The sequence below is a fragment of the Macaca thibetana genome, chromosome 3, assembly GCF_024542745.1.
Source record: "Macaca thibetana thibetana isolate TM-01 chromosome 3, ASM2454274v1, whole genome shotgun sequence".
In the NCBI taxonomy this organism is placed as follows: domain Eukaryota; kingdom Metazoa; phylum Chordata; class Mammalia; order Primates; family Cercopithecidae; genus Macaca; species Macaca thibetana.
In genome coordinates, this window is record NC_065580.1 from 61,292,548 (window position 1) to 61,320,168 (window position 27,621).

General features: G+C 33.0%; 1 protein-coding gene across 8 annotated transcripts in view; it reads right to left on the reverse strand.

The window, feature by feature from the left end:
* The window catches only part of CACNA2D1 (calcium voltage-gated channel auxiliary subunit alpha2delta 1), a 501,837-nt gene that overhangs the window by 10,962 nt on the left and 463,254 nt on the right, over nucleotides 1–27,621 (reverse strand). For 5 of the 8 annotated variants that reach the window (XM_050782805.1, XM_050782801.1, XM_050782804.1 and 2 more), the window contains 16 exons: nucleotides 27,102–27,122; nucleotides 26,365–26,425; nucleotides 17,886–17,983; nucleotides 14,821–14,908; nucleotides 13,719–13,781; nucleotides 12,935–13,038; nucleotides 11,991–12,077; nucleotides 10,705–10,772; nucleotides 10,269–10,307; nucleotides 8,624–8,695; nucleotides 7,226–7,378; nucleotides 7,071–7,123; nucleotides 5,447–5,502; nucleotides 4,900–5,029; nucleotides 2,749–2,858; nucleotides 2,299–2,381 (listed from right to left, as the gene is read on the reverse strand). In XM_050782805.1, the coding sequence (XP_050638762.1) occupies nucleotides 2,299–2,381; nucleotides 2,749–2,858; nucleotides 4,900–5,029; nucleotides 5,447–5,502; nucleotides 7,071–7,123; nucleotides 7,226–7,378; nucleotides 8,624–8,695; nucleotides 10,269–10,307; nucleotides 10,705–10,772; nucleotides 11,991–12,077; nucleotides 12,935–13,038; nucleotides 13,719–13,781; nucleotides 14,821–14,908; nucleotides 17,886–17,983; nucleotides 26,365–26,425; nucleotides 27,102–27,122 (1,286 nt within the window). The remainder of the gene's footprint in view (nucleotides 1–2,298; nucleotides 2,382–2,748; nucleotides 2,859–4,899; nucleotides 5,030–5,446; nucleotides 5,503–7,070; nucleotides 7,124–7,225; nucleotides 7,379–8,623; nucleotides 8,696–10,268; nucleotides 10,308–10,704; nucleotides 10,773–11,990; nucleotides 12,078–12,934; nucleotides 13,039–13,718; nucleotides 13,782–14,820; nucleotides 14,909–17,885; nucleotides 17,984–26,364; nucleotides 26,426–27,101; nucleotides 27,123–27,621) is intronic. The other 3 variants (XM_050782803.1, XM_050782809.1, XM_050782806.1) reach the window with 1 other exon arrangement.

Genomic DNA, 27,621 nt, shown 5'->3' on the forward strand with positions numbered 1-27,621 from the left:
GAACTTAGAAACTGGAAGCACTTATTCTAAAATATTTCAATATTTTGAGGGTAAAAATCTAAAAAGTTATTTAAGTCAGATTTATTTAAGTAGAAAAATCTGAAAGGAATTAAATTTGCGTTAGCATCTTTTGTAAATAAACTGAGATAACCACCTCTAAAAATTGTCATTAGATAGTTCTCATATCATGAAGCATGTATATTTGTCTCTGCAATGACAATTTTTATACAAAAACTTTATGAAAAAAATCATTTTTACATAAATATTGAAAACTAATATGTTTCATTTAGGATTAGAAATTTACATGCCATTTGAAATCAGCTATTTCCAAAACAACATTGGTCCTGAGATTTTAATAACCTAGTTTCAGGAACATTAATATCATGGATTTAGGGATATGGGTGACTTTCTAAAATTTCAAGCCAAAAACAAAAAGAAAAATTAGGGAAAGTGACTGACCATCCACACCACATGAAAACTTGCAGTAAAATGAAGATAGGAGCTGACATCATGGTACAGGCACCACTCGTTGTGCATTTAAGTTGATCCTATTAATAACGGGCAAAGTAGCAAGTACAGGAAAAGGAAAGAAAACACAGAAAAGAAGACATACAAGATGAGATTTCATGCAATTTGCTGGCAGTTAACGTGAGTCTCCATCCAGAGCAGATTCACAGTGACCATTGCAAATAAGCATTACCAAAATACTCCACTGCTAAAGAAACACAAGATATTATTAGCATACCAAGCTACTGAGCAACAGTTGTACTTTCACACACAACCCGTTTATAGGAGCTTCAATTGCTGAACATTTTTGTCTTGGTCAAATCTTTTTAATGCCTTGATCATAAGATAGAGCCTCCTAGAATAATATTTTGGGCAAGAGGGTTTTTATGTCATTTTTTCAAGTTCATCTGAATTTAATATTCCTACTGTCAAAAAACTGGTGGCAAATAGTTGATGAGTGAAGCTTCTCTAACGAGTGACATGACCCTTGGCGCTTCATAAAATATTCTTTGGGAAATAATTTTACATGGGCAACTTGCTGAAGGTGTAGTAGGCAGAATAACATGAGTCCTCCTATCTGGACTTTAAATGTCTTAAGGAAAAAAAAAAAAAAAAAAACCCTTAGTGGCAATGTTGAAATACTTTCCCTAGCAAGGATCAATAATCCCTCACAGAGATAACTGGGATTGACTGGCTAATACATCTTGAATTTATCACTGATTTTATTTCTTTCTTTGCTCCATTTTTAATTTATATTATCTGTGAAATGTTTTATCCTTTCTGGGACAAATGCAGCTATGTATCTGAGTAGGTAAACCTCTTCTAAATAACTCTTAAAAATGCACATTAATCAATAGATGTTCTGACCTATTTTTAGAATAAACAATTTATGAGATAATGCATTACACGTTTGGATGCTCATTGGTGTGTGCAAGCCACTTCATGCGGTGGCACACCTTGAAGAATCAGAATTGGGAAGTATCGTATTTAAAATTAGTTAAAAAGAGGTGGACAGAGATTTTTATGTGGACTTCATCTTTGAGAATAGATTAGTATTTCTAAAGCATAAAGCTAATGTATTACATACTGATGATGTATTACCTACCTTGTACATAATCAATACACAATAAGTCAGAATAGTATTTATTAGGGAAAGATAGATGAACTATAGGAAACGTAGTAAGCCATCTTTAAGTGACATATATTTAATATGATTTGTAATATTTTATCAAACTAACCCTGTTTAATTGACCTGGTCTAATTTCAAACACCAGAAAAAGAAATTAAATAATACAAGTCTAATATGTGATAGAATCAGAAACCATCCAAAAGAAACCAGAACTCCATAATAATAAGACAATGGCTGTATAACAGGTTTTTCAATTCACTGAAGACGAATATAACTAATGAAAATGTAATAAACTTAATTTTTATATCTTCAGGATTGGAATATAAATAGAGGCAACAAATATATCATAATTAACATTTACTATGAGTTAATTATTTATTAATCTTGAAAATCAGATTTATGACCTTGGATTATTAGTCAATTGATTGGAATTGTGTTTGAAAGCACAATTTCTGTGGGAAGGACATACAAAAGAAGCAACTGTTAAGTTTATGCTAACCATGAAAACTACTGAAATGAAAAAAATCTACCAGCAAGTATGTCATGTTAATGAGAAAAACTATGGTTAAGACATTATGTTTGAGTTAAATTGTCTCCTTGAATTCTTGTGGCCAGTGAGCATTAATTTATAGTATTTCAATCCAGTAGAAGTGTGATCTTACCAAGACATTGTTATCAAAGCAGACATCAGGCCCTTTTCGGTATCTGGGTTGCTTAACCATGTCACAAGGATTTGGACCATCAGCTAAAGAGGCTTGTTAAGGAATCTCTTGTTAGTTTTTTTTCCACATGACTAAAAATAAATACAATGTAATGTATTTCCCAAAACATGTAAGAGATAACTTATACATCATTACTCTCATCCAACACAATTCAAGTACATTGGGATTTAAAGAACTAAATTGTGAATTATCTTTTTCTGGGGCATGTGTAGCATAATTATTCTTGACATTCCAACCAAATTTTGAGTGAGGAATCCATTCTGCCTTTGCGAGGTGATCAGAGCAGTCTAATATTTTTCCTCTTTATGAGCATAAACAATGTGACAAGATTCAAAATGCATTATGTTAAGATGGTTTTCCTTTCCAGATAGCTCTGATGTCAAAGGATACAAGTCTGTTCTGCTTGTATGAGCAGTCGTGTGTCACAGGGACATGTCCCTTTGCTCTCAACCATTATGAATATTAAGTTGGTGTTCATAAGCTTTTCGCCATGAAAGATTCTGCAAAATATGATATCACAGAAAATGAGTATCTTTGTCAAAATAAATGGAAATATTTCAAAGATTCTTACATATTAAAATGAAAGACAAAATACGACATTTGAAACATAAACCATTCCAAGCACAACAGGAGTATGATTTTAGAAGAAAAAAAAGTTTCATTTATTAGTGTGAAAATATTACCTATGTCAAATGAATAAAAAATTGCAATAGATGTTTTATGTGTGACCATTTTAAGTATTAGTTCTCATTGCAAAATAAGCACTTTTTAGTTGTTGATGCACATAGAAAAATTTCTTTACACTTACAAATAATTGTGATACTTATCACTGAAAATATGCCAAAGTTGCCTTATTTTACAGATAACACAACAGGGAATACAAAAATGTCTAGGCATCTTGCCCAAACTAAGGGCAGAGAAAAGTCTGGAACAGTGCTATTAAGCAAAGTTTCTGTGAAGATGGAAAAGTTTTTTGCACTGTCCAGTATGGTAAATACTAACCACTCAAGGGGTATTGGGCACTTAAAATGTGACAAGTGTGACTGAGGCACAAAAATTTAATTTTAATAACTGTAATTGAAATTTCGATGGCCACCTATGGGTGGTAACTACTGCATTGGACAACACAGACATGGACAGAATCAAAGGTTTTGAATTCTATCCCCTGTTTTGTCCACACCTTAAGCTGCTCTTACTTTAGTAACCAACACAGAAAATGTAAATATATATCACTAAAAAAGTAATTTCTTCATCATTATACATTTTGCAGAAAAGTGGGATTTTCTTTTTGCTCTGTTAAGCTTTGATTTCCATAAAACAAATCAAAAGGAAAGTATGATTCAATTTAATGTCTTGGTTATATTGACCTTCACTTTACAATTTAACTTACTTCTTTAAGCACACGTTGCTCTTGCTGGATGTCAATTAATAAAAGGCCAATGACTGTGAAACTGATGTATCCAATAAACATGCCACAATTCCATTTCCTGAGGTCCATAGCCTGATACGCTAATCTCCTCTAAACAAGATAGTCTGCTTTTTTGTGAGTTCATGCTTGACTCCTCCTCCCCTTTCTTCTCCTCTTCATATATTCTACCTCCTCCTTGGACATAGAGGTATGCTAGAGAAAGTCATAAAACATACCACGTCTACTAAAAATTCATGAGAGGTTGCTTAGCCCCTCTTGCAAAAAATTTTTTAAACTATTCTGGCACTTTCATAATCTCAGATTACCTCACCTCCTCCTATTTCTTCTTCTGCTATGGTAACATTTCTTCTAAAATAACCTGCCCTCCACCTCTAAAAACAAAGTGTCTCTACTCTGTGCTTTGTAAGCTGTGACTTGCTGCTCTCTTCTCAGGAATCTTGTGGCATTAATTATTACTTTCCCCTCAAAATCCCCATCTTGCCTTTCTCCTCTATCCTCATTACAATAAAATTAAATTCTCCATCTCTTCCCAACATTTTAAAAGATATTTTATGGATACTGACTAAACATTAACCATGACCTAAGAAAATTGTATTTTTTCCCAGTTCCTTCAAATTCAAATAAAGATAACATTCAGTTCTTCAAGTCAGAGAAGACTAGAAGTAAAAACAAAACAAAACAAGACTTTTTTTTGTAAATCTGTTTAGTTACCATATAGAAAAATAATTCATATTTGGCTTAGAATTATTTAGAATTACTAATATATTTAATTTTATAACTTTATATTAGAAATTTTTAATATGGGTTATTTTAGGAAAAAAGTTAAAAAAATATCAAATTTCTCTGTGTTCTGCCTAAAGAGAAAGTAATTATCTTGATCATGTAATTATTATTATAGTTGAAGAAATAACAGCTTATCAATGTTAGAATTTTAAAAATTATAAATTTTAAAAGCCTACAGAGAAACTAAAGATCTCTGACATTTTCAACTTAAAACAATTACTCACATCTCTGGCTCCAACACAATTTTCAGTTTTTTCTGTAATGATTATAACAGTATATACAATTTCTTAATGAAATAGGACGACTCCAGAAATAAAGAAAGAAATTACCTGGAACAGTTTCCACAGTCTAATACACCACTGAATGATTTACTATCGTTATCGAAGAAATACTGGGTTTGTTCAGTAATGCAGCTCTGCTTTGACAGGGAGGCTGTAAAGTCATCATCCTCCATCTCAACTTGGGTGGGGAGAGGGGGGTAAAAACAAAGAACACCATTAGAAGGGGCCACTGTAGTCAGTCCCCTGGAGTCTTCACTTCTCACAGAGCAAAATAAATGTCTAAGACCAGGAGGCCTGGACTGGCTTGTTTACTGCTGTGTAATATCGTGGCAGCCCGTAATAGATGCCTGATAAATATCAATAGAATAAATTAATTTAAATACATGATGGCTATGAGATCAAGGCCAATGTGACCTAAGTAATTTCTAAGACATTAGGAAAGGTTGGACAAAAAGTTTCTAGATCTAAAATTATGAGATGGGTGATCTGTTTTCTCTTTCTCACACAAATATTCTCTGAATTTGCTGAACTCAAGCATATCCCCCCAAATAATTTTTATTGTTATGACAGTGACAAGGTCTGAGCATTTACATACCTGCCTCAAGGAGTCGTGGAAAGGTCAAACTCAAGAGAAACTGCTGTAGAATAGACCTGAATTTTTCAAAAAAAAAATAATAATAAAAATCTAGGGAAAAATGTGTTTTTACATGCACACATACACATACCGTTTCCCTTTATCTTTTTGGGAAGGAAAGTCTAGGAGTGTTTTTATTTAAGTATTTTTAAAATTATATAACACATTGTAACCTTTCTTGAATGTGTCAAGTCATGAAATCAGAAGTATTCAGATCTTGTTCTGGACCAAGTGAGACACAGTGTGTTAAGAAGCCTAATAGGCAATGTTATCAAGCAGAAGTGTTCACTCTAAGGAGAATGTCAGTGTTTCAGCGCATAGGTTTTTACATTCATTACATCTCCTTATTTTAGCTTTTAAAACCATTTGTTTTTTGAATTCCCCCCGCCCCCAACAAAGAAACAACACTGTTTATACCATGGGTTTGAATTTGTTAACTATTTACTTTGTAATACAGAAAATATTTGTAAATATGTAATGTAACTTTCATGAAACAAAATATACATATTATATAGAGAGATATGGCACATTTCAGTTTTATAGTAACTGACAACTGAGCCAAATTTCTAGAACTGAATTTAGTTTAAAACAAGTGGGGGTGGGAGGGGATATAGGATAAAGAAAGTATTTCAGGGTCATGATGAAATTTTAAAAGCCTACTGAAATTAATATATAAAATCACATCAGAAAATACCATTTTTCAGAATAAAACAGAATTTTCTAAATCTTTCAAAAAATCTCAAAATTTTAAAATCCTAAAATCTTCTTTGCTGCTTTAATGATATCACTTAATTTTAGCTGGGCAAACCTCAACATCAAATGAATATTGTACATTAATCTATGTGGAATAGGGCTAACAATACAGTGTGATGATACCAAAAAAAAAAAAAAAAAAAAAAAAAATTAGAGGGGAGAGAAGGAAGAGGGAGATCATGGATCCCAGACGTAACAGGCTTAGTTACAACTAAACAATAAGAAATGTGATCTTCCAGACTTTCCACAGTGCCACAATTGACCATTTGAATGTCTTATTTTCATAGGTTGTAGGGTCTACAGGTGAGGGATGGGGGAGGTTTGGAAGGTAGAATCGGTGAAAAGAAACAATTAGATCCATTTCAGCAACATGATGCCCCTAAAACGATACCAGTACTTGTATCAATAGTAAAGAGGTAGAAGGTTGCCATCATGCCATGAATTTGATGCATGCAGACATCCAACTTGGATACTAAAGACAATTAAATTGTAACTTCTTACAGATCAATACACCTAAAATTGGTGTAATACTTTAAAAATACTTAATACAAATGAAAAGAATTTCAATAGATGTGTAGAGGAAAGAAGACTCTAAAGAGGTTGAAGTTTACATCCACATAACATTGTTTTCATATGAGAAACTGAATAATGGTAATTTTATAGTGCTCACTTAGGAAAAAATATCACTATTACCAATAAGTGATGCAGAGAATGAAAAAACCTTAACTCCCTTAATAAAAAATTTGAGTGTCCCCTAAATCCATATTTTCATCAGATGCTTTTCTATTTTACAACTTCTTTCATTACCAATAAAACTAAAATTTTGACCTACCAGGCAGCAGCAGTGGCCCACCAGCCAATTTGTAATATGTCTGCTATTGATGGCTATAAAATAAAATAATAAAGTCATTTCAGTAGTCTACTTGATACTGAGGACACTTGAGTATCCTCTTGAGAAGAATTGATTAGACTGTGGATATTACTGACCACATATGCTGAGCGATGTCCTGCTCCTTGTTTTGGTGCAGCACCAGGCTCGCATACTGACTGATAATCATAAGATTTGTTAAAAGCATAAACTGATATATTAACCAGGTGTCTCATCAAGCTGGGATCAATCTCTCCAAAAAATCTTCCAATCTGGTGAAGAAAAAAATCATAAAGCAATGTGTACTTAAAATGTAAGTCAAAAATGAACATTGGAATCACCACTACAGTGAAAAGAAATAATACAGAGAAACTGAACTACAACTGAGGAGCTTAAAAACAAAAGCAAATGAGAAACTGTATATGACACTGTGAACAAATTAAAATGAGAGTAAGTGTTCTCATTACTCAGTGGGGCTGTGTGATGTTTTATTTGTGGAAGGAATGGACACACATTACTAAGCACTAAATCACAATCAAATGCCTCCCAGATGAATAAAACAGGGGTGGGGAATGAAGAGGTGTAAGTCAAAGGGTACAAAGAAGCAGTTATGTAGAATGCATCAGCCTAGAGATTCAATATACAACAGAGGACTGTAGTTAATAATACTGTTTTGTCTACCAGAAATTTGATGAGAGTAGATTTTAAGTCTTCTTACCATACTGCAAAAAAGGTTAACAACCTGAGATGATGGATATGTTAATTGGCTTGACTTCAGTAATCACTTAACTATGCAAATCAAAACATTTTGTTGTACATCTTAAACATATACAATAAAAAAAAAGATCAAATGCCCCCCTGGGGAATGGAAAAGTAGCATAAATGAGAGAGCAGGCTGGCCTAGAAAAAGAACTTGTAAGGACTGTGATGAACTGGAACAAGTCCCATCTAAAGGGGCAATCACGAGTTAATCAGCTTCAGCCCATAAACACTGTCATCCAGAAAACAAAAAAAGCCCAGTGTTGAGATCTCTTTTGCTTTTTCCAAAAAAGAGAAGCCAGGAATACAGATTCAGAAGCGAAATTAGTTGGCATCGAATTCAAATTTGTTAAAAATCTTGTATGAGGTAAATAGCCTATGTGCTGCTAATTTGCAGATTTGAGACTAGAAATCACATCAGTTTTAACCAGCTATATATTAAATTAGATATCATCAACTGACAAATTTTGAAGTGAAAATTTTCTAAATATCTGAAAGATTAAAAAGGTCATATCATGCTAAAATTCTGAACTGTATGTTTTAATGATACCAGTACTAAAATGTAAAATCAAATAACATAAAAGCTAGACTTAGCACGCCTTTCTTAATGGTTTACATAATATTAAGCATTTTACAAATTATTTTATGATAGAAACAAAACATCTCATCAATTTCTAAAACACTGAAAGAGGTTTTGTAATGTTGATCAGGGAAACACACTTTGGAAAGCCTAATTCTCTCTTATTTCAGGCACATACCTGATTAGTATAATCATCATGATTTGCCATCAAAAGAAACCCACCGTCATCCAGAATTACACAATCCATTACCTACCAAAATAAAATGAACAGTTAACACATTTTTAGAAAGGTTTGGAGGTTGTATTGTCTCTACCCCATTATACGTACATGATTAGAGCAATAAAAAATAGAAAATTTTAAATGACTATCTTCTCTTGAACGTATATGTTCATGAAATTCTGGTGAAATAAAGGCCTGCATTGATTTATATCAAACCATCACGCTTGATAATCCAACACCAACCATCCATTTGAGACTGTCAATTCAGTCTGAACAAATCATAAAAGCAAATTCGAAATAATCTTTTTACCACTTTCGTGTCATCTAAATGATCCAGAAAAGTGGATAATTATTTAATAATGAATAACTGATTTAAACACATACTTAGGATTTCAACAAAAAGATATTTTAAAAAATATCATTTTAGTTATCCTGTTTCACAGACTTAAAACACGTCAGTACTGTAAGACTATAATTATTTCATATTTTCAGATTGAAAATATGTAGTTGGATAATTGGAGATTTAAAAGCAAAATGCAAAACAAAAAATGTCCATGGTTAAGAAAATACTTAATTCACCCTGAAACATAGGATAAATTCCTACCTAGTTTAAAGCATGTTTTAATGTATGAAAATCAATATAATTTGTATTTAATAAAATCACAAATAAAAACATTGTTTTCAAAGTTGAGGATGTAATGCATTGCATTTTCCTAATGTTGAAGCAGCTTATTACTAAATTTTTTGCTCTTAAAACAGCTACTGCATAGTCTATGTCAAATAGATAAGTTACAAAAATCATTGAAATTATTGGCTCATAATTCCACACGAGTAGGAGTGATAAAGATGATATAAACCGCCTGTTTCCCTTGGAGATATGCAGACACACATAAGAGGACTGGAAGAAAATATCGTTTCATCATTGTTACTCAATTTTTAGAATTAGAGCATCTTCAACTTTTGAACAAAGTTCACATTTCCTTTTCCAATTTCTCAAACAGATGTGAAAGTAATACAAGACAACTTAAAACTCAATCCATGTAACTAGAACTTTATAATAAACTGAAATACTTCTGGGTTTAGTTAAAAAAAATTTTCCTATAACTATATAATACACTGTGAACAAATTTAGAGAAAGTGTGATAGGTGAGAGAAAACTGCATTGATAACGAATAGAGATGCTTTGGTTAGAAACTTCCTATCCAGAAATAGAGCTAAACATAAATATGTGCAAAAGAATGTAACACCGTTGAGACCGAAGAGAACCATCACATTGACATGACTACTTTTTTAACCTTCCAAGGACATATACATATTTTTAAAAATTCAAGCATTTCACGTTCAAAATCAAAAGCATATAAATTCAAATGAAGCCACTGCACTCCAGCCCGGGCGACAGAGCGAGACTCCGTCTCAAAAAAAAAAAAAAAAAAAAAAAAAAAAAAAAAAAAAAAATTCAAATGAATATATTATTTCACATTTCCGTAGAATTTTTTAGCCTTTGATTAAAAATTCCTGCATATTTTTTGTCATCATTCTAGTCTTAGCAAGAGTAACACAGGGAAATATTGTACTCAAAAGTGATTTTAAACAGTTTTCTTACATCACTGTTTCTTTTGCAGTCACAAACTGGACCAGCACACTGAAAGACAAAAAACCGATTATTACATTTTTTTAGCAGTTGTATTTTAATTACATTATTACTATGTTATAATTAGAAATTCTAGAATAATTTATCCAGGAGAAAAATGAGATTAAACAGTCTAGTCCATAAGAAACAGAAGTTTTATCTTTAAAATTAGAAAATGTCAGTCAATATATAAACTAGCATTGCATGTTGTAACCTTGAAATACTTTTATTACATATTGACTAATTTAAACAAAAAGCTTTGAAAAAATAGGAATTCAGAATTCTGCTTCAGTGTAGTGGTACTGAGAACGTATTTGCCTTATGTTTATTTGTATAAAGACCTTATTTTTTTTCTACTGAATTTTGAAAACATTAAATATATCATAAGAATTTTTTTAAACTATCTTACCGGATCTCTGATTGAGGTTTTGGTGAAATTCTCTATCCAGGAATTTACATCGATTTTAATTCCAACAACTGGAAAATTAATTTGAATTAATTCAAAGGCATAATTACCTGTAATACAACCTTTGCAATATGACAGTTTAATTATTTTGATAGCAAGTATCAGATTATAGTTTATTACAGAAGTTTTAGTCTTTTGTTCTTAAGAAATAATGCTAATAGCTCTTAAACTATTACATAAATTGTTATTTATATTCACAAAGAGTGTATTCATTAGCCACAACCTGACCAATTAACTAATACAATAAGCTAAATAAAAAACATTAGTGTCAGGAGAGCCTCATAAACTTGAGGTCATTCAAACGGTATATTTTAAGAGGTTTCCCTAACTCCACCAGTGCTTGCAGTAGGTGCTTAATAAATCTTTGCTGAAAGAGTGAACAGATGAATGGATGAGTAGGTGGGTTAGTAGGAGAGTGGGTGAATAAATGAATGGCTGAGAGAATAACTGATTTAGTAATTAAATGAGCAATTGAGTGAATGAAGGAATAGGTGGATGAGTTAGTAAGTGATGGAGTGAATTAATGTAATAGATCCACTGATGGGGTAAAGCTGCCCTCAGGAGAAGGAAGGCTCAAAATACTCTCCTTTATAACTTCAAACACTGAATCATACAATCAAAAAATCTAATAGCTTTAACCTTATTGTATGCACTCCCTCTAGCCCACTTCCGATCCTCATTGATGCTCACTTCTACTATGTTTGTTTACTTGCCTGTTTTTCCAAAAAGTCGTTTTTCTATATATTTTATAGCAAGTTTTTAACTGAGCCCTACTTAATTCACTTTAACAGACACCTAGGAGAATATAGTATAATTATGCCATATTTATCTTTTCCCTCAGGGCTGGAAACTTAACTTTTTTGTACAAATATGTAACTCCTTGGCCATATAACTTTGTATGTATTTTAAAGTATTAAGAGAGACTTCTGGAGTGGGGTTGCTAATCCAACATTAAAAATTTTTATTATTATACTAAACTGATTCCATAAATTTGTCTCAGACTATAAACATACACACAGTTTTGAAAATTTCTCAAATCTATGTAGTATCAATGTGATTTTATCCCAACTTCATAGGTAACTAGTTACATTTTATTTAATTTTTTAAGTATGCGTGCCTTTGTTGTTTGAGACCTTCTGATGACCTTGATAAACACTGCCAGTTTATAACATAAATGCCAAGTAACATTTAATTTTGGTTGTGTTTTTGTAATTAATATGTATCCTTACCTGCAGGTTTAAGAAGTTTCCCTTGAATATATATTTCTACAGCTTTGCTTACCATAATGCCCGATTCATAGGCACCAGGTCCACTTTCTAAAAAATAAATAAATAAACACCTATCAAGATGTATTGATTAATAATATTGATTTTCTGTCGTTAGATACAGATGGATAGTATTTTGCTTAAAAATTCTAGCATCTATAAACTATAAAAATGTTTGTGCTCTCCTTCCTCCCTTCTTCCTTTGTATATACTAGGCTAACTGGTATATCCATGAATTGGTTTGTATTCATTGATTCGGGGGCATTAATTAGCTTGGTTACATCTGCTTTCACAACAATTGTTAAAATATTAGGGAGTTCTGCTGAAGTGAAGTGGAAAGATTGATTTTGGATACATAAAACTGACTTTGTCTAAGATATATGTCACTGGCAAAACTTTGAAATTCTCTGAACTTGTTTCCCCATTTATGAAAATAAAGGTAAATAGTACCTATGTGCAAAGACGTTCAGGGATTAAATTACAAGGTTTTTGGGAAATAACTCAAAATATTTTAAAAGATAAGCTATTAATTGTATAATTATATAATTAATACTGATAAAATGTAATTAGTCAATGAAATTACTCTACTTTATTTAATTCCTTAAATGTTTTTCAATACATTTTCAGTTGTAATATGAGGGATTATCTACATGTGTTTCTACTTCTTATGCATGCCTGACAGATATGCTATCTCTAAATTATTGGAAGACTGCTGTGTATGTATTTTGCCTCTTCAACTAAATGATGTTTCTTTTCTATTTTCCTAATGCCTTGCAAATACTCTATTTTTAATGATGACTATTCTGAGTAGTTGACATAAAATGTAGTGACTTTGGGGGAAAGCAGATAGTAGCAATAATTTATTTTTAAGAAGATTGAGAAAAGCTGAATTCCAAAGCAATACTTACTGTTAAAGTAGGGAGCAGTGAAAACATAGTTATCATTATCTAGGCTCCTTTTATAGAAGCTGTCCTCATATGTCTCTGGGTTTTCTTGCCAATTTTCTCCAGCCCTAAGGAGGAAATGGCTCATCATTTGTATTCTTTAATCTATCTGATAACCTACTTTATCCTATGTGGACTTGCTGAGCTTTACAGATACGCCTACATTTCAGGTATGTCTAAAGAAGTTAGTGGTAATTGATAGCATAACTGATACTCATTACTGAGCAATGCATCAGCATAGCACTAAATTAAGAATCAGAAAAAGCTAACTCCTAGTTTTACTCCATTGTTTACTAGTCAGGTAGTAGGACAAGTAAGTTAATAGGTCAATTAATGTTAGTAAGCATTGGTGACTACTCAACCTACTTCATGAACTGTTATGAAGATAATAGAGACAAGATGCATCAAAGAAGAGTGAAAGACCATGAAGTGCTACATAAATATTGCTGATAGGCTATAATCATTGTGCTCATTTCGCTGGTTTAGCTCATATCTACAAAGAGAAAAATCTCTTTAAATGTCTCTTAAATTTGGTAATAAATATATTTAGCAAGCATTCCAGAATTTTATAATGTCATTTTTCAGAGAAATAAAATCTTTTAATAATGTAAATACTGTAAACAATGGCTCCAATGTAATCTAACGACAATCAGTTTATTTGAAGAATAGCTTCCTTATGCTGTAATGTACAAATCCTTGGTGCAGTCTTTTGTAATGTACTTGTTTTTACAGATGTTATTTGACTTACTCTTTGGGATAAACTCTGGTAATCCCACCATCAGTCACAACAAATCGTGCTTTCACTCCCTTGCTGGAACAGAAGACAAAAGAAGGAAATGTTCTATTGAACATATTCTAAGATACAAAGTTAGGTGTTGGTGATACAAAGAGAAGTAAGTTTCTAAAGTAAAGGAAGTAAATATATCAATAGATGCACAACAATGTTTTAATAATTTAAATTATGTATGAAATTTGTTACTTGAAAGCTGTTTAAGGAAGACATCTCATAGGAAAATAATGACTGAGGTGCATTTTGAACACGGAATATGAATTGACAGCAATGACACAGACAGCAGGAAGGTATCACTTGTAGAGAGGAAAGTATGTATAAGGGAAAGCTACCAGAGATGGCTGTTGTTTGGTATAGAAAAAAACATAAGACAAAAGGAGAGAAACAGTAAGAGGTAAAGTTTCAAGTACAAGTTTCTCAATGGTCAGCTAATGAATGATTTTGAATTCCATGTCAGAGAGCTTCACCTGTATCTTGAACTTAGAACTGCATTTTAGGAGTTAGATTCTGGTAAATATGAATTGTATGGAGAATTGACTAGGAGCTGCGTGTGGAGGAATGGAGAACGTTAAAGGCAGAAAAATCAGTTGCTGTGATTTCTTAGAAATGGGATCTTAGGGCCTTGATTATGAGGTAGAGAAGAAAACATTGCTAGGAGAAATATTTAGACTGAAAATGGGGTGGACAAGAGATTATAAATAAGAATCATATTTAGATTTTCTTGACTGGATGTATGGTAGTGCTATTAGAAGTCCAAATAAACACTGACTAGAAATCCTACTTCAGCACAAACAGAAACACACAATCATGCCAATTTAATTTGGTTTATTCACCCTGAAGTGTATGTGCATGAAAAGCTGAGTAATGGTAGACACTAGTACTGAAAAACACCCACAAGTGAAAATGCAAGTTGTCAACAACTGTACAGTGATTTTCTTGAGAAATAATTATCAAATATTACTAATGAACTGTAAATTTTTGAGACTCATACCCAACTTCCACAGGAGAAACGAAACTGAAATGCAGATATATACTTTTATTAATAAGAACAAATACTTACATATTTTTCTGCTTACTCCAGTAATTTTGGACAAGTTCATTTGTAAAGCCTGCATCAAGCAAGACTCTATTAATCAAATCTGTGTTACCTAAAACAGAAAAAGGAGATCATCAGTTACACTCACAGTTCTAAAATTATGATCATAATGAAAAATATATTTTCTATTTTCAAAAGCAATTTAGAGTAGATATTTCTATGAATTTTAAAATATATTCCATATTCATTTTCTTTGTAATTTTTATATTGTTTATCTTGCCTCACATTTTCCAGGAAATGAATGGATTTAGTAGCAGAAAAATCAATTCTAAATGAGACAAATTATTTTGTAAACTTTATCAAAATATGAAATAAGCTATGTTAAGAAACAGGAAATCGTCTTTCTTTTGTGTTTTTGTTTATTTCTGTATGGTAGCATGGTGATTCCCAACCACTATAATTTTGTGACAATTTAATATATACACACACATCAAATTTTATATATGTATATAAAATGTATATATATAGAAACAGAACTACCTCTGAAATTATCAAGTAAAAACATTCAACAAAAAGTTACTGTCTACTTTCACTTTCATTGTTATAAGAAAAGCTATTTTCATTCTTTTCTATCACAAATATCAAAACATAGGATAATCTTGGAGTAAATAAGACTATGAAAAATTCATTGCCACCCACTGAGGAGCAAGGAATGGAATGAGTATCACAGAGCAGTACAATCCCAAGAATGATTTTGAAATCTACTGGTATTGGTCACAGAACCAATACCAAAGTAGATAATAGGTTGTCATTTCTTGAACAACTGAAGTGCATATTAGCCCAAGTTTAAAGATAATTGAGGAAACAGATGATGAGGATCAAAGGTCAATTATTACATATTCTTAAACAAAAACCTCTGCCTTCTTCCCATTCTCCTTGTTCCTCTCAACCCATTAAGCTCTGAAATAACCTAACAGGTACCCTCTGAAATTTCACATTTATGATAAAATTTGACTCTTTTCAAATAAAGAATATATGTTCTTAACATCCTATTACGATACAAGGTGGTGGTGAGATAGGCTGGAAACATTTTTGTTGCTTTTAATTATTTTAAGTTAATATGCCTTACACCCAGGATTAAAGGATCAATTTAATCCCTATTTTGGAGTAAATTTTAATTCATTCTAGACACTCTTTTTTTTAACTATATTATTTTAGAAACTGAATCATTAAAAAAACAGTTCATTTGGAAAGTCAATGTTCTAATTGCCTCCAATCCCTTTAGGTAAAACAAAATAAATAGATATAGATATAAAAATTGGATTAAAATAAGTGATTCCAATTATTTTGGAATAAAAAGGAGTGATTCCAATTTTCACGGTGTTCTGAAAAGTTGTATGTTAAGAAAAACATTTCTGATAAACTCTTTTTGCAAGGAATATGAGTGTTTCATAACTTTGGTATCCAATTAAAGGAATAATCAACAATCTTATTACAGTTCTCTAGGAAATGCCTAGTACTCGTTAATAGGAAATAAACAATGACATAAAATAACATTTCGAAGGCACTAGCTCAGTCTCAGTGAGCTTGTACTGAGTAGAAAGGTTTGGAATCATCATGTTAAGACATGATCAATGTAGACTTCGGCTCCCATGACAGGTTTTCAGAGTGGCTCACTGAAGCCACTAACTAATTTGTGCTAAAGTGAAGGAGCTAGAAAGTTATTTTTTCTCATATGCAATAAATTGAAGTTAAGGGCAGCTTTCTCTGCCTTTTTGATAACTGATAAAGTGCTTTGTTTGACCCTTCCTGGTAGAAAGATAAATAACTGAAAAAAAAAAAAAAAAAAAAAAAAGGGAGGAGGAGAAGGAAAAGGAGGGAGGGGGAGAGAAGAACAAAGAGACTCCTCTTTGAAAGAGAACCAAAAAAGTCAAATATGTGTACTTATTCTTTTTCCAAATTTTATTTATGAAGATAAATTTTGCCATGAATTTGGTTTTCCTCTTATTTCCCATTTGTACAGTATTTGTTCTGGTAGTGCTTTTATAATAAATATTTTTTAGGAGAAAAAAAGATTTAGATAGGCCAGGCGCGGTGGCTCAAGCCTGTAATCCCAGCACTTTGGGAGGCCCAGACGGGCGGATCACGAGGTCAGGAGATTGAGACCATCCTGGCCAACACGGTGAAACCCCATCTCTACTAAAAAAAAAAAAAAAATACAAAAAAAAAAAAAAACTAGCCGGGTGACTTGGCGGGCGCCTGTAGTCCCAGCTACTCAGGAGGCTGAGGCAGGAGAATAGCATAAACCCGGGAGGCGGAGCTTGCAGTGAGCTGAGATCCAGCCACTGCACTCCAGCCTGGGTGACAGAGCGAGACTCTGTCTCAAAAAAAAAAAAAAAAAAAAAAAAAAAGATTTAGATTTTCTAATGATTTAAAAGCCAAGTATCCATAATTTTCTATTAAGCTTAGAGTATGAATGATGCAAATTTACCTGAAAGACAAATATAATGGTTAAAAAATAATTACTAATTTTCTGTTGTCTATTTTAACTTGATTTACCGCATAAATGAAAAATTGCAGAAGCATAATTTTTTAAGACATAAAGTTAACTTGTGATGAAAATAGAATGTCAGGAAGGAAGAAAACCATTAAGTGATATATCTTTATTTATACTTTGGTTTTTATTCTACCCATATTAAAACTCATTATATTATTTGAAGGATATAAATTTATAAAAATGTATGTTTTTCTCTATATAGCAGGCAAAATGCTATAAAAAATCTTCAAAAGATCATTCAAAATTAAATTTCCGAAATTTGAGAGGCGCTAACATGAGCGTGCCATATTTATGTTTAACCATTTGAAAGAATCTATTACCTTGTTTTGAAAATTTGATGTAACTAAATAATGAAATAACATTTCTTTAGTTTGCAAAATTAAGGATCAAATTGTTACTTTTACTATTAGAAAGTTATAAAGTAAATAAACAACCAGCACAACATAAAGTAATATGACTATCATATCCTATGATATACTATAAACCAATAAAACCACACTCAAGCAATCATTTTGAATTAATGCATACTTACATGATGGATTGTTTGGAGTTTTTCTATCAATAAACTCATTGAAATTTAAAAGAAATTCAGTGTTATTATCCGATATTTTCAGGTCATTGCAGTAATCCCTGAAAAAAAAAAAACATTTTGAGATATTAGGTATTAAAATCGAAACTTTACAGGGTAATTAAACGTAGTGAAAACTCTTTTTTTTTTTATTAGCTATAAGACTTTGCAAACCGTTGAGCTTCTTGTAACTTCCATTTCCTCACTTCTATAATGGACCAATACTTTGCCAGTAAGTGGTGATTATAGGCAATGTGAATTAAACATTTGGCCTTTGGACAGTAGGTGCTCAATAAATATTAGGTTTTGGTGTAGCTACTATACTATTATCATTGTATATCACAGATTTAGGAGTCTCATATAGCAATTAAAACAGAAATCTTGGGGCATGGGAGCAAGGGGTGGGAGAGCATTAGGACAAAAACCTAATGTATGCGAGGCTTAAAACCTAGATGACAAGTTGATAGGTGCAGCAAACCACCATGGCACATATATACCAATATAACAAACCTGCATGTTCCGCACACGTATCCCAGAACTTAAAGTAAAATTTTAAAAAACTGCGTGGAGTTTCATACATACCCAAACGCAATTGAGTGGATATAAAGCTAGTGAAATTTGAATAACATTAGTGGATTGTATTTATGTCAGTTTCCTGGTTGTGACACTGTGTTAAACTTATGCAAGATGTTGCCATTGGAGGAAACTGAGTAAAGGGTATATAGGTTCTGTCTGTATTATTTCTTGCAACTGCATGTGAATCTATGATTGTCTCAAAATAAAAAAATAAAAAATAAATAAAAAATAAAGTAACCCAGAAAATAAAAAAAACTAGAAATCTTAAAGTTCATTACATGTTAACATATTTTAATAAAATATTACCAATATTTAAAAAAAGATTTTAAAAAGTGGCAGTGTTTTACATATTTGCAAATTATCTTTAATTCCTGACAAGAGAAGACAAGTATGTCTCTGCAATCAATTGCAAGATTTTGTTTTGGTACGTAAAGAAAATTTGTCCTCACAGAGACGAGAGGCTTGTTTTTTTCCGGATATTGTGGCTGTTCTTTTTTTGATAACATACTCAAACTTGTTTATTTGTAATTTATTAATGGGTAGTTGTAACATGGAATGTGAAACAACATTAATAGTTTTTTTTTTTGTCTTCTGTTACATTAAAATTCCATATTCTTTCTTACACTTTAATCTTTTAAGCATCTGTGATTTTGTAAAATCATAAACTGGTTATTTACAAAATGAGTTGTGTACAACTTCCAAATAATGATACATTATACAATATTGACAAATTACACTCATTATTAAGTATTGGGAAGGTATCCTGTACATAGTAGCGTATACAACTTTCCCAAAATTCTAATTTTTGTTTGAAAGCTCAGTTTCTGTCACTGGCAGCAAATACTCTTAGTTGTTTTCTTCAACGTAAAAAGCTCATCTGATTTATTTTTGAGAAAATATCTGCTGAGCATCCAAGTCTGAATAACCATAGTTCTGTAATTTGTTCTTTCAAGTAATGTTACATTAAAAAAATGCAGAAAGCACCTTGTTCCCTTCCTAACATAATCATACAAATTCTGTACTTTTTGAGACATCCAAGTTACTCTGGGATACAGTAGCACTTCTAGTTTTATCACATATAATATTAAAAGACATGCACTCAAGGGGAAAACTTCAATAAAATTTATAATTCTGAAATTGGGTAGCATGATGCCTCTAGCTTTGTTCTTTTTGCTTAGATTGTCTTGGCTATCTGGGCTCTTTTTTGGTTCCATATGAAATTTAGTTTTTTCTAATTCTGTGAAGAAAGTCAGTGGTAGTTTGATGGGGATAGCACTGAATCTATAAATTACTTTGGGCAGTAAGGCAATTTTCATGATATTGATTATTCCTATCCATGAGCATGGAATGTTTTTCCATTTGTTTGTGTCTTATTTATTTATTTATTTATTATTATTATTATACTTTAAGTTCTAGGGTACATGTGCATAACGTGCAGGTTTGTTACATATGTATACTTGTGCCATGTTGGTGTGCTGCACCCATCAACTCGTCAGCACCCATCAACTCGTCATTTACATCAGGTATAACTCCCAATGCAATCCCTCCCCCCTCCCCCCTCATCTTATCTTATTTCTTTGAGCAGTGTTTTGTAGTTCTCCATGAAGAGGTCCTTCACACACATCCCTTGTAAGTTGTATTCCTAGGTATTTTATTCTCTTTGTAGCAACTGGGAATGGGAGTTCATTCATGATTTGGCTCTCTGTTTATCTATTATTGGTGTACAGGAATGCTTGTGGCCGGGCACCATGGCTCGTGCCTGTAATCCCAGTACCTTGGGAGACCAAGGCAGGCAGATCACGAGGTCAGGAATTCAAGGCCAGTCTGGACAAGATAGTGAAACCTCATCTCTACTAAAAATACAAAAAATTAGCCAGGCATGGTGGTGGGCACCTATAATCTCAGCTATTCGGAAGGCTGAGGCAGATGAATCGCTTGAACCCAGAAGGTGGAGGTTGCAGTGAGCTGAGATCGCGCCATTGCACTCCAGCCTGAGAAACAAAAGTGAGACTCTGTTTCAAAAAAAAAAAAAAAAAAAGAAGGAATGCTTGTGATTTTTTTTTTGATTTTGTATCCTGAGACTTTGCTGAAGTTGCTTATCAGCTTAAGGAGATTTTGGGAAGAGACAATAGGGTTTTCTAAATATACAATCATGTCATCAGCAAACAGAGACAATTTGACTTCCTCTCTTCCTATTTGAATACCTTTATTTCTTTCTCTTGCCTGACTGCCCTGGCCAGAACTTCCAATACTATGTTGGAATAGGAGTGGTGAGAGAGTGCATCCTTTTCTTGTGCCTTTTTCAAAGGGAATGCTTCCAGCTTTTGCCCATTTGGTATGATATTGGCTGTGGGTTTGTCATAAATAGCTCTTATTATTTTGAGATATGTTCCATCAATACCTAGTTTATTATGAGTTTTTAGCATGAAGGGGTGTTGAATTTCATTGAAGGCCTTTTCTGCATTGAATGAGGTAATCATGTTGTTTTTGTCATTGGTTCTGTTTACCTGTTGGATTACAAGGCTACAGTAACCAAAACAGCATGATACTGGTACAAAAACATATAAACCACTGGAACAGAACAGAGGTCTCAGAAATAACACCACACATCTACAACCATCTGATCTTTGACAAACCTGATAAAAACAAGCAATGGGGAAAAGATTCCCTATTTAATAAATGGTGCTGGGAAAACTGGCTAGTCACATGCAGAAAACAGAAGCTGGACCCCCTTCCCTACACTTTATACAAAAATTAACTCAAGATGGATTAAAGACTTAAATGTAAGACCTAAAACCATAAAAACCCTAGAAGAAAATCCAGGCTATAATACCATTCAGGACATAGGCATGGGCAAAGACTTCATGACTAAAACACTCAAAGCAATGGCAACAAAAGCCAAAATTGACAAATGGGATCTAATTAAACTAAAGAGCTTCTGCACAGCAAAAGAAACTATTATCAGAGTGAACAGGCAACCTACAGAATGGGAGAAAAGTTGTACAATCTATTCATCTGACAAAAGGCTAATATCCGGAATCTACAAAGAACTTAAATTTCCAAGAAAAAAACAAACAACCCCATCAAAAAGTGGGCGAAGGATATGAACAGACATTTCTCAAAATAAGACATTTATGCAGCCAACAAACATATGAAAAAAGCTCATCATCACTGGTCATTAGAGAAATGCAAATCAAAACCACAATGAGATACCATCTCACGCCAGTTAGAATGGTGATCATTGAAAAGTCAGGAAACCACAGATGCTGGAGAGGACGTGGTGTAATATGAACACTTTTACATTGTTGGTGAGAGTGTAAATTGGTTCAACCATTGTGGAAGACAGTGTGGCGATTCCTCAAGGATCTAGAACCAGAAATACCATTTGGCCCAGCAATCCCACTACTGGCTATATACCCAAAGGATTATAAATCGTTCTACTATGAAGACATGTGCATACATATGTTTATTGCAGCGTGGTTCAGAATAGCAAAGACTTGGAACCAACCCAAATGCCGATCAATGATATAGACTGGATAAAGAAAATATGGCACAGATACACCATGGAATAATATGCAGTCATAGTAAGGATGAGTTCATGTCCTTTGCAGGGACATGGATGAAGCTGGAAGCCATCATTCTCAGCAAACTAACACAAGTGGGAGTTGAACAATGAGAACACATGGACACAGGAGGGGAACGTCACACACTGGGGCCTGTTGGAGGCCAAGGAGAGGGACAGCATTAGGACAAATTTCTAATGCATGTGGGGCTTAAAACCTAGATGACTTGTTGATAGGTACAGAAACCACTATGGTACATGTATACCTACGTAACAAATCTGCACATTGTGCGCATGTATCCCAGAACTTAAAGTAAAATTTTTAAAAAAGTGTATATGCATATATACACACACTGTTCACAACAGCACATATATATAATATATAATTTTTATATATAATATATAATTTTTATATATAATATATAATATATAATTTATATATTATATATAATATAATATATATAATTTATATATAATATATATTGCATATATGTTATATATTTATATATATTATAGATGTATAATCAAGCACATAAAGGGCTTAACATACATTAACTGAAGTGGACATTCATTGGCGTGTCCCACATGCCAAATACTCTTCCTTCTCAAGTATTTTCTCCTCCCCTAAACACATAAGTAAATTCCAGTCTTCTAGTCAGCTGTATTGATATCACTCAGCTATAAAAAAGTACTGATACGTGCTACAACATGGATGAACCTTGAAAACATCATGCTACATGAGACAAGGCAGATGCAAATGGTCATGTATTATATTGTTCCATTTATAGGATGTGTCTAGAACAAGCATATAGCTGTAAGAGACAGAAAATAGATTAGTGGTTGCGTGGGTCTGGGGAGGGTTGGAGGAAGGATGGGTAGGTAACAGTTAAGGTCAGAGAATTAACTTCTCTTTATAATGATGAAAATGTTCTAAAATTAACTCTAGTGATAGTTGTACATATATGTAAATATATTTTAAAACTTTGAATTGTTGAAAAAATGTGAAATGTGACACTGACTACAGAAATTGTTGCTACACTAATACCTGCTGGATTAAACAAAATCCATTGCCTATGAATTAGGAATTAGAATTGAATACTTTATTTATCTGGATTCTACCCTAGTTTCCACCTTGTCTTATAGTGAAGCTGAGAAAACCAACGTGCATAATCTGTTACTTAATAACTGGGAGAGACAAGGGAAGAAACTGTAGAGAACAATACAGACCTGAGATGGAGAGTCTTGCCAACGTAGCAGGCCTAATTCAATCCCTTCTTAAATTTTTTGTTATGTTAATATTCTGCAGGACCTGGTTTTTTTCCTAGCTAATGTTCTCCTTAATACTGAGAAAATTCTTTCTAGTTAAAGTGGGTTAAAGTTGCTCTCAGTAATTCAAAGTAACTTGAAATTAATTAAGTGACTTGCGTTCAAAAACTACTAATAAGATTGCAGGTATTATTAGTGATATAATTTTTAAGAATATTCTTTATATGTTTACAGATTCTCCAGTCACCAGGTATTTATACAGCACCTACTGTGTGCCAGCAATGGATTCAATGTACTGAATGTTACATTGAATGTAACTGAATGTTAAGTCAAATAGACAGTCATGGTCTGTTGAAGAAAGTAAATAAAATGTGGCCAGTGCTCTCCAAGAGAAATTGAGAATTCTATGAAGCAGGAAGGATGTGTACACCAGTGAAGAAAGGAAAGAAATCCCCACATCAAGGAACTTTAAAGTTTGGATTTCGGAGGGAGTGGGATGCATATATATGTGTGTGTAGCCCAAAAGGGAAGAAAGAAGGTAAAACCGAAACCAAGCAAAAAAAAAACAAAAACAAAAACAAAAAAACAAAACAAACAAACAAAAAAGATAGAAAGAAAGGAAGAAAGAAAGAAGAAACAAAGAAAAGAAAAGAAAAAAAAGAAAACAGTGCATTTAGGAACTGAAAGAGGTTAGTATGCCTGAAATTTAGAGTAGAGGTAGGGAAACTTTCCCTGACAGGGCCATGGAGCAAGTGATTTAGGCTTTTGTGGCCCATAAAGTCTATGCCACAACTACTCAACCCTGTGTTTGTAGAGAAAGCAGCCAAAGACATTCCAGAAACAAATAAGCATCACTGTGCTCCAATAAAACTTTATGTTTAAAATTGATAGCTGATCTACAGGATGTAGATGGTCCCCAGTTTAGAGTGTGAGGGACCACACTGGTACACCAGGACTTGGTGGAAGAGCATTTGAAAGCTATAATATAAAGCACAGATAATCATAAAGATAATATAGAACCACTGGCCTGTATTTAGAAGATGAGAAAAATAATTTTTCTTTTCACATTTTAGAAACTCTCTCTGGTTACAGAACAGAGACAGCATTAAGAAATATGGGGTAAATATGAAAGTAGGGAGATCAAGTAAGAGGCAAATGTAGTAGTTTAGATGAGAGAAGGCAGAGGCCTGGATTAGGGCAGAGGCAGCTGAGATGAACAGATATACTGGATACTCATAAGACAGAATGGGCAAGATGTGGTGATTGATTAGAAGTGAGACACAAGAGAAAGGAACCAGGGAAGGACAACTAACAGGTTTCAAGATTGCTCATTTGGGAGGATGGCATTTTCTCCTCTGAGGCAATACAGGTAGAACTTTCCAAAGGAAACAATTATTTATAAGATGCTAAATCTGAAGCACATTGAAGAGTTATTCTTGTCTGGTTTCCATGAGATATGAATGTCTCATGTTGAAATATATAAAGTCTGAAAATAGATACAATATAGGATTCAATAACTTAATGAAATATTAATGAAACACATATGTCTTTGTCTCTAGATGTTTATGGCCATCATATAGCTTTGGGAGTTATGAACCTAACCTGTAGGCAGGGAACAGATGGGTGGCTTGTGGTCTGAATGCAGTCGCAGATAAAAAGGGAGCCTGGGCTAGCACCCTTTGCAGCCCTCTCATATGAGTGATCAGCAGAAGAAATGAAACCCATGAAAGAGACAGTGAATATGCACCCGGAGAGGGAGTAAGAAAATCAGAATAGTATGTCATCAAGCAAGAGAAAGCATGGAGTGTCAAAGGACAGCACAATCACCAGTGTCACACACTAAAGGACATTCAAGCAAGATAAGTTTCTCAAGGATAGGGGCACTCATAAAGCCAAGAATATGCTTTGTTAACACAGATTTCTCAAAAAACCCATATTCCCTATGTTAAAGTAGAAACGGAATCCAGAAATATCCCTTTGCAGGAATTAAAAGGTAACTCAGAACAATTTATATGCATCTTTGGGTTTTTGGAGTAATTTAAGAAAAGTGAAAAATTAATAATCCAAGCTTCCATGTAAATTGTTCCCAGATTAATGGGAATTATATTTGAATATTATATGTGTCTGCCATGGAGCAGGAGTCAAAAACTGAGGAAAGAAAGTAAAATAAAGAACATCTTTCGATTATTGAATAGTTTCAAATAATTACAGAAAATCAAGATGGGGAAAAAGATGTACATATGTGATAAAGAAGGGGGATTATATGAGAGAAGTAAACTTGGGTAGGAAGAAATGAGGTGCATCTAAAACACTATGTAAAGCAATGCCACTGTTAACAATTTCTCCCAGATAGTTGAATTAGACCATTAAAAAAATCCATTATTATGTTCATTCTATCCATATGTGTAAAGATACACATAAATATTGGTACATATATGTGTATTTATATATGTATATTTGTGTGTGTGTGTATATATACATATATTCACAGGTGCAAATACACAATTTTCTATTATTGTTGGATGCACTGGTTGTTCTACAAGAGCAAAGCCTATATCCATCTTATTCCCATTGTATCCCAGAGTCTACATTGCTTAGTAATTGCCTTTTTTTTTTTTTTTTGAGATGGAATCTCGCTCTGTTGCCAGGCAAGAGTGCAGTGGCACGATCTCGGCTCACTGCAACCTCCGCCTCCTGGGTTCAAGTCATTCTCCTGCCTCAGCCTCCCAAGTAGCTGGGACTACAGGCACGTGCCACCACGCCCAGCTAATTTTTGTATTTTCAGTGGACATGGGGCTTCACCATGTTGGCCAGATGGTCTTGATCTTTTGACCTTGTGAGCCACCAGCCTCGGCCTCCCGTATTTGAATGAGTAAAGAAATGAATAAATAAGATTTTGTTTCAGTTTTAAAGTAATTATTTCCTTTGATTCCATAATGTGATATGGAATTAATCCAGAGCAGTCTTGACCCAATTCTGAACTATTGCTGAAGGCCTAGCTACTGATACAAGATGTATCAAAAATACAACAAAACCAACCTTGGTGCTATGAATGTATAGCCAGATTCTTCAAAATGATCTGGCTTCAGGGTTTCCGAATCTGCAAAGAAAATGTTACAGGATTAGATAGATAATTCAGAGTATATATCCAGAGATTCTATAATAATAAGGCATGAGAAAGATTAATAAAAAAAATTGAAAATAGAGTACTTACATCCTAAAATTGAAACATATCAATGAATATAAATGTCCTCAATGCTTCCCAATAACATTATAATATGGATTAATTTTATAACATGGATCCCCATAGTTATTTTAAAGAAAATGCTATGTCTATAATTTTCTGATCTAACCCTACTATAACCAAATATCTTTTAAAAAGTGATTGATATGAATGTTATGCCAGAGGTATTTTAAAGACCAATTATTTATATAAACAGTTTACCAATATTATGATACAGAAAACAATGTTAAAAAAACTCATTAATGCCTTTAGTGAATTAATAACATTCCTCATATTAGGTATGAATTAGTAAGTGGAAGGCTACACAACAAAACTCCTTAAGTCCAAGAAAAAACTTGAGTGTGAACCAGGTTGCATATGAAAATACAGCATATTCTTTCTACCATTTTTTTGCTGCTAAGTTTTGAGTGATCATGAAGGAAAATTTAGTAAATGAGAAGCACAGAGGATAATATCCAATAGGAAGGAAAATATCAGTGGAAATGTCAAGTGTACTAAACAGAAAGAAATTGAGCAACAAGAAAATACTTGCCCTTCATTTTGCCCTTTTTTGCTGTGAAAATCCATCAGAAAGAGAAAGCAGGGAAACAAAAAAAAAAGAGGGTAAAGCAAAGGGGGTCACAAACAATATTTTATTCAATGACTTTCTTGAATAAAAATATTGTGCATAGATCAAAGGTTCATTTATGTACAGCTGTAGTCTGGGGGAAAAAAGACATATTTTGAAGACTGGATAGTATGTCCTGTCAATTATTACTAGATTACCCTCTCTGTACTGTGGTTATTTCAAGGGTCTGTTTTGCAAAGTGATTAATGCAGGTGTAATACCAATGACGTCAGGCTATAAACATAATATAAACATAAGCATTTACCAATAAAAAACTCACTAGTTATCCCCTTATTTATCAATTGAAGAACTAGCTCATGCAGAATTGCTGGCTGTGAAAAGACCATCATATCTATCTATCAAGTGAAAGTGGAAATACACTATGAACACCAGGCCTGCTGAGGGCAAAAAAGAACTGACAGAGAAATGAAAGAAACTGTAGCTT